This window comes from Phragmites australis, chromosome 12 (assembly GCF_958298935.1).
Source record: "Phragmites australis chromosome 12, lpPhrAust1.1, whole genome shotgun sequence".
NCBI classification, from domain to species: Eukaryota; Viridiplantae; Streptophyta; class Magnoliopsida; order Poales; family Poaceae; genus Phragmites; species Phragmites australis.
The window spans coordinates 26,120,758-26,140,785 of NC_084932.1; the positions used below are offsets into that span (position 1 = coordinate 26,120,758).

General features: G+C 42.5%; 1 protein-coding gene across 4 annotated transcripts; it reads right to left on the reverse strand.

The window, feature by feature from the left end:
- Positions 1-8,792: 8,792 nt before the first annotated feature.
- Positions 8,793-16,156, reverse strand: LOC133886669 (uncharacterized). Of its 4 annotated transcripts, none has more exons than XM_062326446.1 (4): positions 16,019-16,156; positions 13,932-14,019; positions 12,663-12,699; positions 8,793-12,554 (listed from the first exon to the last, which is right to left on the reverse strand). In XM_062326446.1, exon 4 carries the CDS (start codon positions 12,547-12,549, stop codon positions 9,223-9,225), a length of 3,327 nt encoding a protein of 1,108 aa, XP_062182430.1. In that variant the 5' UTR covers positions 12,550-12,554; positions 12,663-12,699; positions 13,932-14,019; positions 16,019-16,156; the 3' UTR covers positions 8,793-9,222. The 4 variants fall into 4 exon arrangements, with proteins under 4 accessions (XP_062182430.1, XP_062182428.1, XP_062182429.1 ...); XM_062326444.1 differs by having other exon boundaries at positions 13,932-14,066; XM_062326445.1 differs by lacking the exon at positions 12,663-12,699.
- Between the last annotated feature and the right edge of the window lie 3,872 nt (positions 16,157-20,028).

Genomic DNA, 20,028 nt, shown 5'->3' on the forward strand with positions numbered 1-20,028 from the left:
TTAGTCGATCCGCCAGGCACATTTTCTAATTGTGCCGGCTCCTCAATCTGAATTCCTCTTGATTCAACTTGCTGAGGAGGGGCATCGCTTTGGCCTTGAGCATGAGAATCACTTTTCTGTTTCTTCCTCCTCTTATACCCATATCCCTTGTTTCTATCCATCTCAAAAGCCTTGAGATATACATGAAAGATATATAAGAGAAGGCACAAGGGTTGGTTGAGAAAGAATTTAGAATTGAAGGAATGCTGAAAATTTTTGACTGACCCAGAGTATCCGAGCCAACCCGGATACTCCAAGTAGCCTAACTCCAGGGCAAGAATTTGAAAATTTTGTGATTCTTCTTCCACATTGCAAAAACCTTTCTAGGGATTGATTCTAGGGACCATAAGGTATATTTTCACCGAAGGAATTTGATTTTAGACCAAGATATTTAGAGATCGGGTGAAAAGTACCTTTTAGGGCTAGATGAAGCACGAAGATTCAATCCGGAGGAAAGGTCAAAGATTCTGAGCTAGGAATGATGAAGAATCCAAGAACTTCATGAAAAATCCTTGGATGAAGCTTGAAATCGCCGGAGCTCTCTTTTTTGTGGAGAGGGGAAGGAAAAAGAAGTGAAAGGATGGAAGAGAGAGGAAAAACTGACGGGGTTTGCTATATAAACTAGGTAGCCCGGAGACTCCGGTCTGGCCTGGAGACTCCGGGTGGAGTCAGAAGTCCGAACCGAAAGCTCGTCCCAGAGGGTGACCCGGATCCTCCGGGTTGAGTAACAGAATCCGGATACTCCGGGTGGACCCGGAGACTCCGGGTTCTGTCAACTCAACAGAATCAGAAGCTCACAAAATAGTGTTAGATTCCGAATACTCCGAATAGTCCGGACATTCTGGGATATGTAGATTTTGCAGATTGAGCTAGGAGCTGAGATTCGACAGGAAGAAGATTATTGGACAATTGAGACATATATATTTACCACTTGTGATCAGCCAACAAACATCATTACATAACTATGATCAGAAGTAGAAAATTATGATCCAAAGATCAAAGATCCAAATTTTTCAAATATTGCACACAAGAGTTTTGAAAAAGCCTATCTATAAAACTACAAATCTACAACAATCAATTGTATGCAATATGTCAAGCCATGTTGCAAGAATCTAGGATATTGAGCTCACATCTCAACTCGCAAATCCTCCACTCATCTAATGGCTTTGTGAGGACATCGGCTAGTTATTTTTCAGTTCTCACATGGCGAATATCGATATCCCCTTTTGTAGAGTGGTCTCTCAAGAAGTGGTGATGTATATCTATGTGTTTAGTTTCTTGAGTGTTGTACGGGATTATTGGCTATTTTTACGGCACTTTCATTGTCACACAAAAGTGGGACTTTGGTCATGTTATAGCCATAATCTCTCAATGTTTGCCTCATCCAAAGTAGTTGAGCGCAACAAGCGTCTGCTGCAACATACTCAGCTTCGGCGGTGGATAGGGCTACGGAATTTAGTTTTTTGGATGACCAAGACACCAAGGACCTACCCAAGAATTGACAAGTCTCGGATTTACACTTCCTATCCACTTTACAATCAGCATAATCAGCGTCCGAATAGCCGATAAGTTCGAAGGATGAACTTTTGGGGTACCATAAGTCAAGGTATGGAGTATGAACTAAATATCTAAGAATTCTCTTAAAGGGCATTAAATGGCACAACTTATGAGCGGCTTGAAATCTTGCACACATGCACACACTAAGCATAATATCGAGCCTAGATGCGCAAAGGTAAAGTAAAGAACCAATCATAGAATGATATACCTTTTGATCCACGGCCTTGCCTTCTTCATATAGGTCGAGATGCCTATTTGATTGCATTGGAGTCTTGATGGGCTTTGCATTCTCCATATCAAACTTCTTAAGCATATCCTTGATATACTTCATTTGACAAATAAAAGTTCTTTCCTTGAGTTGTTTGATTTGAAATCCTAGGAAGACCTTTAATTCACCCATCATTGACATCTCAAACCTCTTGATCATAATCCTACTAAACTCTTCACAAAACATCTTGTTAGTAGAACCAAATATAATGTCATCGACATATATTTGGTAAATAAATAAATCATTATCAATATTTTTAGTAATGGGGAGTCACCCGCTGATGGGCGACAACGCGTGCTCGGGGAGAGAGACGACGGTCCTGCAATCTTGGGGATAGGATGGAGGAATCTGACGCCTTCCTACGCAGGGGAGGTCAGTGGTAGGGCTGCTTGCCCTCTTCTTGCTCTCGCCGGATGATGTTCTCCTCCTCTTGTGTGGTCACTTGGCTCTGGATCACGTCGCGGAGGTCACGTTGGCACAGAGAGTCATGCAGGTCAGAGGGTTGGATGTCCCAACACGACGGGGGTCTCCGAGTGCTCCCCGTTACTGGGGGAGGACGAGATCTTTCCTATCATGAGGGTTGTCATGATTCTTAACGATCGCGACCTTCACCAGTCCTAGTGACAGATGTGGAGTTCACCACTGTAGTTTGGCGTAATGCGGTCTCAACCAGGAGGACGAGGTCACGCAACCATGGCACAACTAGCGAAACCTTCGGTACTGCTACCAGTGGGTGGCTAAGAAGCATTCGCATGGTCTGCAGATTCGGTATAAGTGTCATGGCCTCATAGTCGAGCGTGAAGTGGTGACATATCGTGAGGGGGAGCCCCCGGCATTCGTGCGGTGTGACGGCCTCAGTGACGACACCGCCAAAGACTGGGTCCTCTGCGGTAGCTCCTTCGGGCGATGCTGTGGTGGTTGGGGCAATGCCAGAGCGTCCTCGTGTCTGGCGCCAGTATGGTTCCCCTGTGGGTGCGTGGCCTGGGGATCATCGTCGGCACCCGAAAAACGGGAGCTTCCGGTGCCTCCTGTTGCATGAACTGTCATGCAAGCATCCCGTTGAGCCTCAGGTCCCTCGGACTCCGATTCGATATCCCATTCCTAGAGCACACCAAGCTCATCTGGGTCGCATCCCATGATGAATATCTCACGGTGACCGGGGTCCTTCGAACGAGACTCAACGATTACCGTGGATCCAGTCATGGGTAGCCCAATCTAATCTTCAACACCTACCAAAAAGCAGAAATGCACCCCCTACCTAGCGTGCCAACTATGGAGGGTTAATTCCTGACAATGATTCTAGAGTGTACCGATCGATGGGCACGTAAACAACGCTTACGATGTGCATATATTTGTGATAAACTAAAGAACACGGGTATTATCCAGGTTTAGGTCTCCTTAAGGATAATAGCCCGACATCATGTGTATTTTGCTATCAATGTTTGTGAACTGGTTACCGATGAGTCCTTTTGACTCATGCCTCCTCCTATCTTTATATACTAGAAAGAAGGAGAACTTACAGGTGAGCCCTATTTAGCATAACCATGTTTAGATAGATATCTACTCTTATATCATTATCATGGAGAACCGGGTGAACCTAACTTTCCCTGAGAGCTTTGCCTATCCGTCCCATCTGTGGAACACCGCCGCACCTGCCTCCCCCGGTCACCTAGCCTGTCTCATCGCCGTGTGCCACAAGTTTGCCTGCCAGGCCATCCTGTCCCTGTGCTTCGTGAGTCTACCTACAAAATCATCCACTTGCCTGGTCGTTCTGCACATCCTATCCCATCCATCACGTGGCACAAGTCGGTAAGCAACACCCTACTCCATGGCAATTAATGCTACGAGATAGGGCATTGCCCATTTGCATCGGCCACGACTTTGTTAACAAGAGGAGGTGCTTCAGGAAGGAAAACACTTGAGTAGACACCAATAAATGCGATTAGACAAGTTAGGTATAGGCGTCCCGCAACCAGTAAGTGAAAGTCCTTGATATCGACTAGAGGGGGGTGAATAATCATTTCTGAAATTTAAAACTCAGCAGCGGATTAAACATTGTCCGAAGACTCCGGCTCAATCTGGATACTCCGGGTTCCGAAGTATCTGAATTCACCCGGATTATCCTTACTATACAGGAACTCAAAATCAAAGTAAGTTTAAGAAAATCTACTAGAGACTATGAGCTACCACTGAATCTCTAAGATGGATATGTTCTTCTCAACAATACTCCTGCACTCAAATACTAGCAAGCAACAATATTGAGGCAAATCATCAAATAACAATTTGAATGAATAACTTGCAAGAAATTAAATGGAGACAATATTTAAATCCGAAGTTCGACCACCTCACAAAGAAGTGCCTACGTCTCCGCTGAGAAGCTCACAAAGAGCCGGGTCTTTTCCAACCCTATCCTCACCTAAGCGACCACAAAGATCGAGCTAGGATTCTTACTCAATTCGTGGGTGATACAAACTTCCCGTGGCACTCCACTACGATTGGGTGCTCTACGGGTGACCTCTTGCCGTCTAGAAGCACAAAGCTTCAAGAGAAAAAGATTGCAATTCACAGCTTGGCATGAACTCAAAATTCTCATAGATTTTCTTTTTGCTCTCTTGCTCCAAATCTCACTCCCCAAACCAAACTCACAAATCTTAGCAAAGATTGGGCGCTAGAGGGGTTTGGGAGGGCTATTGAATGCTCTAGAGAGAGTGTATGCACTGATGGTTCAACAAGCATTGAATGAGACGGGGTGAAGAAGTATTTATACTCTTTCCCCAAAAACTAGTCGTTACTGTGCTATTCAGACAGACTAGGAGATCCGGGTTCACCCGGAGTCTCCAGGTAGCACAGAAAACCACGCACCTAACCTGTCAGAACTAGCTGTTACACTGACTTGGAGTATCCGGGTTCACCCGGAGTCTCCGGGTAACACTTTCAAAAAAAACGTCTAGAACACTAGTTCGGATGATGCCCGGAAGATCCGGAAGCATCAGGACTCGGAGACTCCGAACCAACTCGGAGACTCTGGCTAAAAACCTTAGCTAACCAAGAGCCTTTCTCGGAGTCTCACTCGGAGACTCCGGGACTTAAAAGCATCCGAAGTATCCGAACTAACTCGGAGACTCCAAGCTTAAAATTAAATCAAAACCGAGAGCTCTTCTCGGAGTCTCGCTCGGAGGCTCCGAAACATTTGCACTGTCCAGAGTATTCGGGCTATCCCGGAGACTTCAGGCACAAAATTAAAGCCAAACTGAGAGCTCTTCATGAAGTCTCACTCGGAGACTCCGGAACACCTACAGAGTTCGGAGTTTCCGGACCAACCCAGAGACTCCAGAACCAGACAATTCTGCCCTATGTTCCCGGTGTTCGTGAGTGATGATATCTCTCAAAATTTTGTTTTCACAACATACTTTGAGCATTGAGACACTACCAAAACTACAAAAAGCATCCCTCTTAATAGTACGACATTCCTAAAACTCAAATTCAAATTAAAAATGAGTTTGACTCTAAGAGTTTCTTCATGTCAATTCTCCTTTCTTTTTGAGGGTCATTGACTTCTTTTATCCTTTTTCAACGGGACTAAAACCTGTTCATACACTTGATAAAACCATTAGTCCCTTAATCGTTTGTCATCAATTATCCAAAACCCAAAAGGGGCCTAGATGCACTTTCAGTAAGGGCTGGTCATAGGACCATATTATATTGTGAGGAGGCTAGCCGCACAAGCCTTGCGCTAGTCATACGAGCCAAGGGCTAGTCGTTTGATGGGCCATAGTTCAGGAAAAATCCCCCGCCGGTCGCCATATTCCTCATGGAGACCATTTTCAAGTTCATAGAGAAATTATCATAATCACCATCCCAAAGCAAGGCTAAGCATCATCTATCCTTTCATAACCCATAATCAAACTATGACGACAAGGATGATAAGGGCAAACTATGATAAAACCTAACTCTTAGGATTCTCAACTAAATTATTAGCATGCATGTTTGTAAAATAAAATATTTGTAAAACTAGGATAAATATGATCAAGAATATAACTTGTCTTCACTAAACTCAGTTGAGTCTTCAAAATTCTGATCCTGCAGACCTTCTAGCTCCTCCTGAACGTTGGCATCTACTCGCAACATACGCAGAAAAAATAACACATAAACACCAAGATCTAAAAAGAACAAAACATCACACAACAAATATCATCACTCACAAGTTTATACTATTCCAGATAATCCGGCGAAAGAACGGGTCAAAACAAAGCTACAGTTAACAAGTTATATTTTTATAAAGATTAAAACAGGACTAAAAAGATTATTTACAGATAAAATTTTGATAGAAATTATCTAGAATTTTTCTAAAGCCATCTATGATTTTCTAGGATTTTTCTAGAATTTTCTAGCATTTATTTGAATTATAAACTATTTAAAAATATTAAATAGAATTAAATAAACATTATTAAATATTATCAAAAATAGTTTCCTAATGATTATTATTTTTGGAATTATTTTCATACTAAAAATCTATTTATTGTGTAATATTTACTATTTATGACATTAGCAAAAAAATTAAAAAAATTAAAAAAAAAAAGAAAAGCTAACTAGGCTACTGCTGAGCACTGCATGCTGCCATGGCACGACACGTCAGCAAAAGTGTTGACGTGGCTTGATGACGTGACAAGGCCGACTGGGATTATGTAAGACGCATGGCGCGCTACGGTTGGCTGACGAAGGGGTATGAGCTGATCTAATCTTCATCGTCGAATCTAGATCCAACTGCTCAAATGCAGTGGTGCTCGGCTCTGATGGAATAGAAGGCGGCGATGACCATCCTGCAGTGGAGCATCGCCGGAATCAGGACGGAACGGCACTCCGGTGATCTAAACTCAACAGCTAGTGGCGGAAAAGGATCGTGGCGGCATGGGGGAACTCACCTAGGGCACATGTCGACGTCGGTAATGCTTCAGCGAGGCTAGCAACGGCGAGGGGCGGCTCGAAGCTTCGGAGCTCGTCAAAGATGCGTTTTGGGCGTTGATTTCTCAGCGAGAAGTTGGGGGAAAGGCTTAAGATGCTCCAAGGGAGGTCTAGGGACACATATTTATAGGTAGGAGGCTTTCTTATCTCGAGTTCAATTCGGATTTTGAAAGAGAGGCGGCGGTGGCGATCTAGCACAGATCTGGTGGCTCAAACACGCTCGGGAGTCTATCTCTTGGGAAAAAGCTCGCAAATAGGTCCTAGAATCTTCATCCTTTTGATTCATTGCCCGTCTCTATCTCTATCTCGCGAATTCGAGTGGGATTTTAGGTGACCGACGGATGAACTCAAGTGTCCATGTCGGTTTTGGCTCAAACGCTGGGAAAAATGGCTCGGGCTTTAGCTTCTAGACGCTCTAGAGAGTCCATTTGGTGGTTATGTGATCGATCTCCAGCTCGGACACGTCGGCGTCTACGTGGGTAGCGGCCGGCTGCTTGTTGCTTCTGTGCTGTGAGCTGAAGCAGAGAGTAGAGAAGTGAGGGGAGATAGCGGGCTGGGCTAGGCCGAACATAGAAGAGAAGAGATAGGAGAGAAAGAGATGCACTTCAGCCTGATTCAAAATATTTTCTTTTTTATTTCCATTTTCTCTCATGTGTATATCTATGTTTGTGTACTAGCTCACAAAATTAAGCAATCAAACAAGCATTCAAATATAAACGCATATACTCTTAATATTCTTTAACTTTGTAAATTTTTTTATTTTCTCTGAAAAAGTTATAACTTTCTTAGTTTTGAGAATTTGGGCTGTTACAGGGTTACCAGAACTCTGGTGTCTTAGAAAATGGATTCCGGGAGGGAGGCATGACAGGCGGAGGAGGCGGCGCAGGGGTGGCACGGCGAGACGGTGGTGGCGTCGCCGGCCGCGGGCGAGCAATGGACCTCTGGTGGGCCAGCGTTGGGGCAGGGGCATCACATCTACCTTGGTTAGCGTGGCGGGGGCGGCGGAGGTGGACCCGGTGGCGGGGACGGGAGTAGGCTGGGGCGAGCACGCCGACAAGCACGCACACGAGAGAAAACGCGCGAGAGAGATGAGCTTAGGAGAGGGGGGTAGAAGAAAGAAGATCAGACATCAGATTGAGATCCAAGGGCTGAGCAACATTGAATAAAAAATTCTAAAATTTAGCATACCCACCCTTAGTTAAAAGAGAGAGAGATTCAAAGTGAGGAGCTAAAATGTTTTGAAACGCCTTTTCTATCATATAACTTAAAAGAATATCGGTTTCTCCATCGAAGTTCGTAATTTTCCCCATTGAAAGTTTCAAATTTAAAATTTTTGGTTCCAGTTCAAAATCTCAAAATAGGAATAAAAAAACTGAAATGCTACTTTTCAGATCATATGATTTCATATTATCTGCTGAAGTATAACGGGTTAAAATTGTACGCCAAAGACTATCGTAGAATAAACAGACAATATTATTTTGTAAACAAATTGTGCGTACCTTGCCTGCAGGCCTTTACAGAACTCGTAAATTTTAGGGAACAAAACAACTGTTTGATATAATATAGCGAAAGTCCTCATGGGGTTAGATTACATTTTTCATAATTGGCCGGTAAAGAAAATACCACCAGATCTACCACTTGGTCACCTTCTGCCTCACGGTGCCCTCCCACGGCACCCCCAAGCGCTGGTGAGGATCAAGTGAGAAATCAAAAAAGTAATGGAAGAACATATATTTTCAATGGAATCAGAATTCTGGTTGGACGATTCTTGTACGCAAAAAGCCAACTAAAATGGTAGGAACGAAATGCCTAAGCGAAGTCAATGGCACATATTTTCAACAACAAAAATGTGTATTTTCCGGTACCGGCTCAAGAATGGTGATGCGAATGTAAACCTCCATTTAGGACGCCTATGAAAACTCGTACATTATGCATACAAATGTTGAACGACAGCATTTGCAGGCCAAATTTTAAGAGGCCAGGTTACGCTCCATTGCATAGCAAAACCACAGTGCAGTGGCAAGGTACTGCAATCCTGCAATAGTATCTGAGACCATCAAGTTTAAACACGGAACACATACGAAGAACCCGGAAAACAAGAGTTACTGTTTGCAGTCCGATTTAAACAGCACAGATGACAACTCTTCCAGAGGCAGTAGTGACCTGACGACTTAACAAGCACCAGTGAAGATAGGACTTGCCCTTGGCACAAAATGGCAGTCCACAGGTAAGGTGGCCTCTCCATATGTCGGCACGGTTCGAGTAAGACTAAGCCTAACTGGCATATATGTACACCGAACAATTTGACACCAGGACATTTTAAGACATAATTCTAACCACAAACAAGTTAAGTTTATCAATTTTAGAGTCTGCGTCGATATCTGCAAGTCACCGGGTCAGGTGTCCCTGTACAGGAAAACGTCAGGGACAGAAGCTGGATCAAGCTCGTAGAAGCCCCGGAGCTTGCCACCTCTTTGTTCTGTCAGACGAAAAGAGGGAATACGGTGAGAAAACCTCAATCTCTCTCCAGCAGGTATCTCCAGGACACCCTTTCGCTTGTCAGATTTGAACACTGATCTGTAACCACCAACTTGAGCCAGGAAAGTGAGCTTTGTGCAAGCTTCAGTGCGCTCGATGATCTCGCCAATGGCAAATTCACAAGCATCAATGCTGAAAGGAGCCCAGTCAGGTGCCCAGTTCATGTAGATGGCCCATATATCACCTACTTGTGGAAGAATTTCAACCTGCCACTTAATGCCAGTTTGTTTGGCATCTACTAAATGAGAGAAAGTATCATTTGTACCATAATTGGTTCTCCAGTTTCGAACTTTAAATGTACCACAGCTGATTGGTATCTCCTGCTCCAACCACCATTTCTCCTGCTCCTCTTGAGGGCAAGCCTCAAGCCAGGTCAAATGCACTCTGAAAGGTTCTGACTCGACTTCTCTTATCCAGCCATAGAACTTGGGGAGTTTATCAATACCACTGTATAAAGCCCATATTTGTCCGCATTCAAACTTCTCACACGAGCGGCCTTCTTCAAAATTGTGGAAATCAGAATCAGGATATGTGTATATATTGGGGGAGAGGCAGTTTTGCTGAGAGGAATCACCAAATTCATTGGCACCACCAGCACTTTTCTGCGAGGGTGTATTTTGTTCAAAAGATATATCTTCATGATTATCTGTAGACATTGGGTGACAATCATGTGCTTCAGAGTGATTTTCCTTTTGAGCAATTTGCTCACCTCCAGAATCCATTCTACTACTTGTATTGTCAGTAACCATATCAACAAATGTGCTGTTTATTTTCTTGCCGAGAGATATGTAAGAGTCAAGAGTAACAGAAGAAAATGCTACATCCAGGTCAGCAGGGAGACATGCATTGTCGAGTTCCAGAAACCCTCCCGGGACACCAACTTTTTCATTTCCATTTGTCCTATAAAATGGGATGCAGTGAGAAAATCGAAGTAGCTCACTTGATGGTATCACAAATGAGGATTTGTCCTTAGCTGTCGCAAATAAACTGACAAAGCCCTTAATCCTGACCAGTGGGATAACAGTAGCACCATCATTGACTGACATATCTGACAGGACTTCCACAACCTCGTACTCGTATGATCTATGGTTACCTGCATCTGAGCTCCATTCCATGCTCCATCCCTTGTAAAGAGCCCATACCTCACCCTTATTAGGATATATGACATATGAGTTTCTTTTTTTACCTTTTGTCCATGCAACAATGTGAGAAAACATGGACCTGTCTTGTGATATATCTCTTGCTTTCCGAACGCAAAAGTTTCCACAAGCAATAGGCAGTTCTTCATAAATCCATTTCTCCTCGTCTTCATTCATTGTATCATACTCCAGCCAAGTCAAATGTACTTTGAAGTTGCAAGCATCAAAATGCTTTATTTGAGCATAATATCTTGGCATACCATCAAGGTTATCATAAAGGGCCCATATCTGACCAACTGCAAACAGATTGACATCCCTGAACTTCTCAAAATAAAAGAAGTCTGGATCAGGTAAGGAGACGCACTCGGAATAGCAAGGCATCTTCTCGCCAACAGTTTCAGTAGCTTCTTCCTTGATATTGCCCTGATCACTTATATCTGTAGTTTTCGCCTTCTCTTGGACGTCTACTTTGTTGGACACATGGGGTGGATCTGATTGTCTGTCAGAACAAGTGACATTATCATCAAATATTTGCTTACAGCTCATGTTAACATTAGATGGCAAATCATTCTTCCTCTGCCTCTTTTTGCTATCAGAGCTCAAGCAAATGTTGCCATCAGCATCTTGCTGCCTCCTACCTGACCTACGGGGACCGGAGGATCCTACAGCACTTGGCACTGTAGATGCATCTTCTCTACCCAAGTTCCTTCTGTCAATATTTAGATCGACAGGATCTGGCATGGACCTTCCACCTGCATTCTTATTTGTCATTGAAATTTCAACTCCCCCCCTCATCATCTCTGACCGGTTAGCTTTCTTCTCACCACCTGAGCTGCTATATCCTTTTATGTATTCATTGTGTCCTGCAACATTTATCCTTGGATCCCCATCCGCTTTTCCACCTGCAGAAGAAAGCTCTGCAGAACCCGGCACATTCATGGCATCTGGTACTGCAGACGCATCTTCTCCAACCGGTTTCTGTCTGTCGACAATGTTTGGATCAGCAGGATCTGGCATGGACCTTCCACGCATATTCCCATTTTCAGCTGGGACAGAAGATTTATCTTGCTTCAGTGTTGAAAACTGAAATTTCCCCCTTGTCACCTCTGAGTGATTAGCTTTCTCATCACTGCCTGGCCTTCTATACTCTTTCACATATTCATCACGTTGGGCCACATTCATCCTTGGCTTCGCATCTGCGTCTCCGCCAGAAGAAGGCTTCACAGGATGACCATGTTGACTGGGAATGCCATGCTGTTGATTTGGAAACATGTTTGCAGGGACTTGGGAAACATTTGGCTTCACAACTGTGTCTCTGCCTGCACACGAAGGCTTCACAGGGTGACCTTGTTGACTGAGAGTGTCACGCTGTTTATTTGGAAACATGTTTGCAGGAACTTGGGAACCATTAGGTACACTTGATGAAGTAGGCATGGGGTGTTCCTTTAGATGATACGCAAAGAAATTCTTTTTGCAGTTCAGACAGAGGACCATGTTGTTCAGGATATAGCTGTAGTACTGGTATCGTATCTGACAGTGTGGGCATATGGTCCAAAATGTTGGTCCGGATCCAGGCACACTCCCTTTATTTGCATCAGTTCTCTTTGATGGCTGCTGTTTAGATTGCTTTGGCACATTCCTAAACCCATTCTTCCTTTTGATGTCATATTGAGAACGCTTTGCTCGATCACATAGTACAGAATGAGCTTCAGAAACCAACTTGAAAGCTGCTTCAGCACCAGCATAACTATTTTTATCAGGATGAAGTGAAAATGCAAGCTTGCGGTATTGCTTTCTTATCATGGCTTCATCCGCTCCTTCCTCCACTTGAAGGATTCCATACAAGTCCTTCTCTCCGTTCACCCTTACCTCTGCTGCGCAGTGCACATTACAGATAGTTAACAGCTGAGATACACTCTCAAGCTCTGGAAAAAGCTTTTGAGCTTTAAGTACAATCTTCTCAGCACCAACAAAATCTTTATTCTCCATCTTCTTTACAGCAACTTCCCTGGCCCTGAAGGCCTCTTCTCTGTTGCACTCGACCATATTCTCTGAAAAAAAAACAGCAGAAAAAGGCCTCAGATAAAGTTCTATCAGCTGCAAATCAGTATGCTCTGAGTCATTCTTTAAGCAGAAATTATCTGAAAGTGGATACACACCTTTGGATCACTTTCTCAAACAATATTATGCCAAAACCTTAAGTGCATCAGGCCATGAAATTTACAAAGGAGATAATAATTCTTAGTAACTGAAACCATGCCCCTAAAAAAATAGCATTAGTAGCACCTGAAAATACACATTTATTTGAATTCTATAAGGGGTTTGCTCACCAAACTCAGCTATGATCAGAGCCTCTTCTCTATGGGAGAAGCCCGGCGATTTGAGGGCGATCTGCCCCTATCCTATCTGTTGCTCTGATGCCAAATATTATGGTATGAGAACAACAGATACGATAGGGGCAGATCACCCTCTAATTGCCAGGCTTCTCCCGTCGAGAAGAGGCTCTAATCATAGCCGAGTTTGGTGGGAAAAGCCCTTTACTAGATTGACTCTTGATTGATTCCTAAACAAGACTAAGGCTACCTTTATATACTAGGAGTCATCTAAATAAAGTAAGGAACAGACTAGGACTAAGAGCTAATTGACTAGGACTAATAGCAATCAATCTAACAAACTTGGAAAGTATTAATATGGTTTCCATAACAGAAAAATACTAACATGAAACTAATGATGGAGTAATGACAAATTAAGTAATTCAAGGAGAAATGCAAAACCATGCCAAAAATGCCATCCTCTTTCCAACATAACTCACTTGACTGCAATGCTAGTTCTGTTCTGTTGATAGTTGAATTGAAAACAATAAAAAATACAATGAGATCAAGCAGGAAAGAATACTCAGTGATTCTATCTGTCATTCGGCATGATGCAATCAATATTTTCTTTACATATGCAAAACCAATGTATAAATTAAACTCATATGATCTTGCCCATAATTGTGCTTGAACATTTGGATAATATTTTCAATATATCCCTTTTCCAAATATAAGCTATTTAGCTGCACAATTATCATATGAGGGCAGAATGACGAATGATCCAAATTCCAAACATTGATTATAAATGGGGAAAAGACACTCTCCTTGCAAATGAATAGCAAATTCACAAGTACGTATATGACCTCACAAACTATTGCAGCATCTGGCATATCATTGAGCCAACAAACATAAGTGAACAGTCTACATATAAACCTACTGAGACTGTATATGATATATCACTGTAAATAACATGTTTTTCAACACATCCAATGGCATGTCATTACAAAGGCAATAATAGAATAACACAAGACCAAGAAAAATAAACACACATTGGTAAAGTGTGCACAGGATCAAGATTGACAAAATGAACATTTACATCAGTATGGAATCACTTACAGTGACAAGTTCAAGTGGAGAAGTATTCTTTATCCTCTAGACGTATCAACGTTCGTGAGGAAGTAGTATATATGGCTTCTGTGGTTGGCTGTCATCAAAGAATAGCACGAGGTAGCAGGTTTCAATGGATAAGACCTGTTAACATCATTCGTGTTGTGCATGATTTAATAACCCAAAAAAAACATGCTACAAATGGCTTAAGGTGCTCTATTCTAGCTCACTGATTTTTTAATTTGACTACTAAATAAATCAGGGTAACAAAGATATTCAAGTATTCGTAGTTACATTTATTTCGACCAGTTTGTAACGAAGTTTATCCTTCACCTCTCTTACCCAATACGAAATTTTGTTATAAACTAGTCCATATGGGACATATGATCAAAGGATGATCAACTTTGAACATATTATCAAAGGTTGATCAACTTGGGGACATATAATCAATTTTCCCACTTAAAAAATCAGTGAGCTAGAATAGAGTTAAGAAAGTGGCATCCCCACCGATTCTAGAGAGTAGAAGCAAAGGAAAACTCACCAGAGAAAGGTTAACACCAGCTACCAAATTGCAACTGTAATGGCGTGTTCAAAGGGTAGGGAAGGAGTTTGATGGGGCCCCAAGTAAGAGAAGTGAACAGGGGAGCTGTCTGAGGGGACTCACAGCAGGCTCACAGCAAAACTGACACTTGATTTCAAATCTACAGGTTTAAACGTGCAGCTGTTGCAAAAAAATATTGGATATGTTCTTCATGGTGAAAGAAGGGAAAATAAAAGGGAAAAACGAGGGGGTTCCTGAGAGTTGAAAGGCAGGATTAATTCCCAATTGAAAGAGGGAGTGGCATTTTGGCAGACTGGGGGTTCGAAACTTTGAATAGCCTGCAGTAGTGCAGTGTGAAAAAATCACCCTAGGCTGAGAAAATTATCTAACTGCTACACCCGATTACAATACACTCACTGTGTATAGGGCTCTCCTACAAGATATGTAAACTAACTTTATGGAATCCTAACAAGTATGGAAAGTAACAACTCTACAAGGCAGAACGTCTGAGTAACCACTATTACTTGCAAGCTTCTAAACAGCAAAAAGCGGTGTTCATTCGATCACCCACCTCATTATGATCATACAGTCTAATCAGCCTGATTAGGCCTAAACAACAATTACACAGTAACAAGGAGACCCAAACATACTATATGGCCAAGAAGCCTTGTTTTAGAATACTGATTATTTGTGCATATAATTCAATCTAAGCCCATCCAAAGTCTTCAATTCCCAGACAAATATGTATCAATGTACTTTCAAGTTTTTGGGCCTTCCCAATGACAGTGTTAAGACTGCACTCTCTGCATTAAAAAATGATACAGCATAGGGCTACATATAGCTAGAAACCGTACTTATTTACGTGACCAAAATGCAGGCTTATCATACAACATGCAGATGAAACTAGAAACAAAATCATCAATATCTACAGACCAAGCCAAACGCCAAACGCCTACAGCTACTTCAGAATGAGCATATCAGGTAAACAGCACCAAAGATAAGATTCCCTGATTTTGATGTATAAAACCGTCAAACAATACTGGTTCATTTTAGTACCCCCAAAAGCTCGACCATCTCCTTCATGTACCATTCCCTCGCAATCCTCTAACCGACGTTCTTTTATCCTCCATTTCTCTTCCCCCTCTCCTCTTCTGCTTCCACCATCACACTGCTCTGTCCTCCTGCATGGTCACGGACTCACAGACATGCGAAGTGCAGCAGGGAAGTTCTCGCAAATGGGGCACAGCCCAAACCCTTTCGCGTTTCTGAGACAATGCCGCTGGAAGCCCCGCCGGAATCCTCACCGGCAACCTCAAACACCGCTGCGACTCGACTCCACTGTCCACTCGCCTCAAAATGCACGTCTCCTGGCAGCAACCCTACGCGCCGCCCCAGGATCTCCCGCCGTCCCCCGCACTCCCGCGCCTCCCTCACTCTACCCAGGCCCCATTGAAGTGTTCTTCCCTCAAATGTGCATTGCTGGTCACAGCGTGAGAAGACGATGCAATAGCGAACAAACTCGATTAAGATTTAGCCGAAGCTGGCGGTGCCGTACCTGAGCAGGCCGTCGCGGTCGGTCGTGGCGGCGCTCCGGCGAGCCGTCTGTCGTTCGCCGCGGCGGAGGGCGGAGGAAGCCGGAGGGAGCGCGGTGAGGCGGTGGAGGTTTGGGCGGAGGGGAATTGGAATTTGTGGGTGATCGCTTTAGTGCTTTTGGTGAGGCTAGTGAAATTACAAATTTGGCCATTATATGAAATGACTTAAAGTGTCTACTGGGCCGGCCTCACGGCCCAGGCACGGTACGACCCGATTATCGATGGACCGGGCCGGCACGGCACGACGCCACGGGTCGTGCCTGAGCCGAGCGTGCGGCACGACGGGCCGGCACGGCACGGCCCGGTCAAGTCGGGCCGGCACGGGCACGGTCCGGCCCGGCACTATTTTCTTTTTTTTATTTATATTTTTAAATATTTTTATCTATTTTTAAATATTTTTTATCTATTTTTATATTTTTATCTATTTTCTATATATTTTTATGTATTTTTTCATTTTTTAATATTTTTATCTATTTCGGCCCGTCGGGCCGACCGGGCCATCGGGCCGAAATCGTGCCCGGACCGGCCCGGCACGGCACGGTCACCGACGGGCCGTGCCGTGGGCCAAGGGGAAGGCACGCGGGCCGGCACGGCACGGCCCGTTACTGTAGATGGGTCGTTTGGGCCGTGTCATAACCGAGCCGTGCCGAGTCGGGCCGGCACGAACGGCCCATTTAACCATATTTAAAATGACTATTTTGCTCTGAAAATTAGGAATAGCATATGGGTTACCCCTTATGCTTTGAGTAGATATGCTAATTGTACCTATCTATTTATGGCAAAATATACTAATAGAGCTATATATAATCCTTCTTCTCTGTCTATGGGCAAATCCTTGGGCAAGCATGTCTGCTTGGCGGGCAGACAAGCAAGGGTATGGGTAAAGATTACTTTACCTCTATCCACTGTTTAATTATGTATTTATATGGTATGTAGGTTAAAAATAAAATACTAAGTCACAAACGGGCGGTAGACACAGGTAAAGCTATTTCATTCCGATACCCGCTAGATTGTTCTCACCCGTAGACGACGAGTATACTTTCTTTACCCATCGCTATTAACGGGTGAGAAAAATTTAACATGACATGGATAGCAGGGAGCATTATCTATGTCCCTTGCATTCGTTTATCTATGAGATTGAAGAATGAGAACTCTACATGTAACTTTTGTATCAAATTTATCATAGTAGAAATAAAAGTATAAATGCTTAGTTGGTGAGTAAAGGTCCATCGTGTACTAGTAACGGTGTTTTCTACCTACCTAAAATGTCCTTCATAATTTGGAGATGAAGCCACAGGTGTTACTTCTGGGGCTTTGTTCTAGGCTAAATATGGCCAGGTTGCCCTTAATAATTGTATGATATAGGCCACCTTAAATAAGAAGAATGAGAACTCTTTTCTTAATACAAAATTACAGCTCCCGGTCTATGCACCAGAAAGGCATCTAAGACATCAAAGATGCACATAACTATTACACTGTCATAACTCAAAAAATAAAACAAATCTGCTTTAGGATACTAGAAAGAAACAAAAAGAAATTAAGGGCATGCCTGCTAGGATTAAGGTTCTCTTAGAAACGTTTCAATTCTAAATTTTCTATGAAAATATTTTCCAGTGAATCAAAATCACCTCTGAAAATCGTTTGTCTAGTTGGCTAGATTCGGTTTGTTGAAAGAGAGGATAGTGATGTAATTGACCACTTTTGTCCTATACTGATATGCTGTTTTTTGGTTTTTATTTGATTTTTGTTTTTAACACAAATAATATTTATTTGATTTTTCTTTTAACACAAGTAATATATATCTCTCTCCCTTATTTCTCCTTATCTCTCCCCTTATCTCCCTCCCTCATCTCTCTCTTCCTTATCCATTCGACATGTCGGGCAGAGCAGCAGTGACCGGACGAGCGGCACGGGCGGCAGCCGAGCAGCGAGGGCAAGGTACAAACTGGGTGAGAAAATTGGCTAAAACACCTCCAATCCTGTTTCAGCGATTCACCCTGATTCTCCGAAACATTTTGCAGCGCCCTGTTTGGCATTCGATTCTCCGGAATCGGAATTGATGGAGTGTGCCCTTAGTATGCACACAACAATACTAAATTTCAAAGCACCACACTCCCTTGGTGCCAAGACGCTTGTTTGTTGTAACTTCCAACTCTCACTTAAAAAGAGGAATACCAGCCTCTAGTGTCTTCCTTTGTGGATTAGCAAAACTATCGGTTCCCCAAAACTTCAATATACTCCGTCATAAATGGGAGAGAGAAGGATAGGAGCATATGCCAATGCAAGCAATCTATCAGGCGGTCAAAGCAAAGTACAATATCTAAGTCTGCCCCAGCATGAAGAGTGAGAACTTTATATAGTGCAAATTGTTGGTTCAATATGACCGAGTTCTACTCCATCCGTTAAAGAATGCAAGACGTATTTTGTTTTCGAAAAAGTCAAACTTTATAAGTTTTTACTGACAATTAGTTAAATTATATCCATATTTAGTATACAAACTGTGTTTCAATATATTTGTATTTCATTATACTTTTAATATGATATTGATTTTATAGCAATTGATAATATATTTAAAAAATTAACGATCAAAGTTTACTTTTTGTGAATTTTTAAAATAAAATACACCTTACATTCTTAAATGGATGGAGTATTAATGATGATATGATGGGTTTATGGTAGTGTAGAGCCATTAGGTCGAGAGGGGGGTTGTGGTTGGGGAGGGGGAGGGGGATAGAGGATGGGCAAAACACTCCTCACAAGAATTATAGAAAATGGTTACTAAATTGGAATAAGTCATCAACTCGTATAAGGAAATTAATATACGAGCATAAAATATGAAGATACAAAATGACTTATAATCGTATAAGAAATTTAGTATTGGATTATGCCTATCAATACAACCAAACCTCAAAACCTACCAGTCGTCCCATACCATGAATTGTCCGACCATCACTACCGATAAAATTATCGATGGTAGAGCAAAGAAGGGGTGGATCCAACAGGGGGACAAGGGGCGATCATCTCCCCCCTACCCAAGCGTGTACCTGTTTTCACGTACATGTTTCGCAACCTGCGTAGTAAAAGATCACACTCTTTTTCGAGGGCCTTCGAGTTTGAATCAGCCAAGTCCATAATAACAAAAGTTGTAAAGGATTCCATAAGCTTTCCGGGTTGTATTTTATGAGTTTTTTGGCTAAGTAAATTGACAGATACGGATTTCACAAGTTTATTGAATAATATGTCATCAACAGACTAGGTTGTCTCGATTTTGAGTAGTTTTGGGGGCCTTAGAGCCTGAATCACTTCTGAGTGTAGTTGAAGATGTTGTATATCGTTTAATTATCTTTCTAAGTAGCTCTCACACATCTTTTTTATCTTGAGTAATTTGAGTGATATGGAGCTCTAAAATTTGCCATAAGCGTTAAGGGTGTTTTGAAGTTCAGTTTAAGCATGCTAGTTGTTCGAATTAAATTAGGGCATGAACAGAGAAGTTGAATTTCTTTTTGCGTATATGATTAAAATGTATTTATTTACCCCATAGCTTCTGTAGAAAAAATGATGCAATTGTTAAGTGATAGTACTGCAATGAACTGAAGGTTGTCGGGGCTGTTTTGGGGAAACTGAGGCATTTGAGCATAGGAACGTGTTATGTTCTGTACTTAGTTGATAATGTAGTTTTAAATATGCCGTCACTACTATGAAACTTGTCAAGACACCAGCGAGGATTTTCATCTATGAAACTTGTGACACGTCTTTGAAATAAAATGGGACATGACTTTCTTTGGCATTACATGATCATCTATATCGAGAAGAAACTGGCTGCAAAGGTCACCATTTAAGAGGTCATCAACTTGTTCGATGAGCTTAGTAGTCGTAGACCTAAACTTAAACTCATAGAAATATAGCTTTCTTTTGTATTACCAAACAATGATGCTATACGATATCAATGCTATATTTGAGACTTAATATATTG

What these genes read in the sequence shown, in the direction of transcription:
- LOC133886669 (XM_062326445.1), bottom strand. Translation starts at nt 12,549, where the DNA reads ATGGTCGAGTGCAACAGAGAAGAGGCCTTCAGGGCCAGGGAAGTTGCT.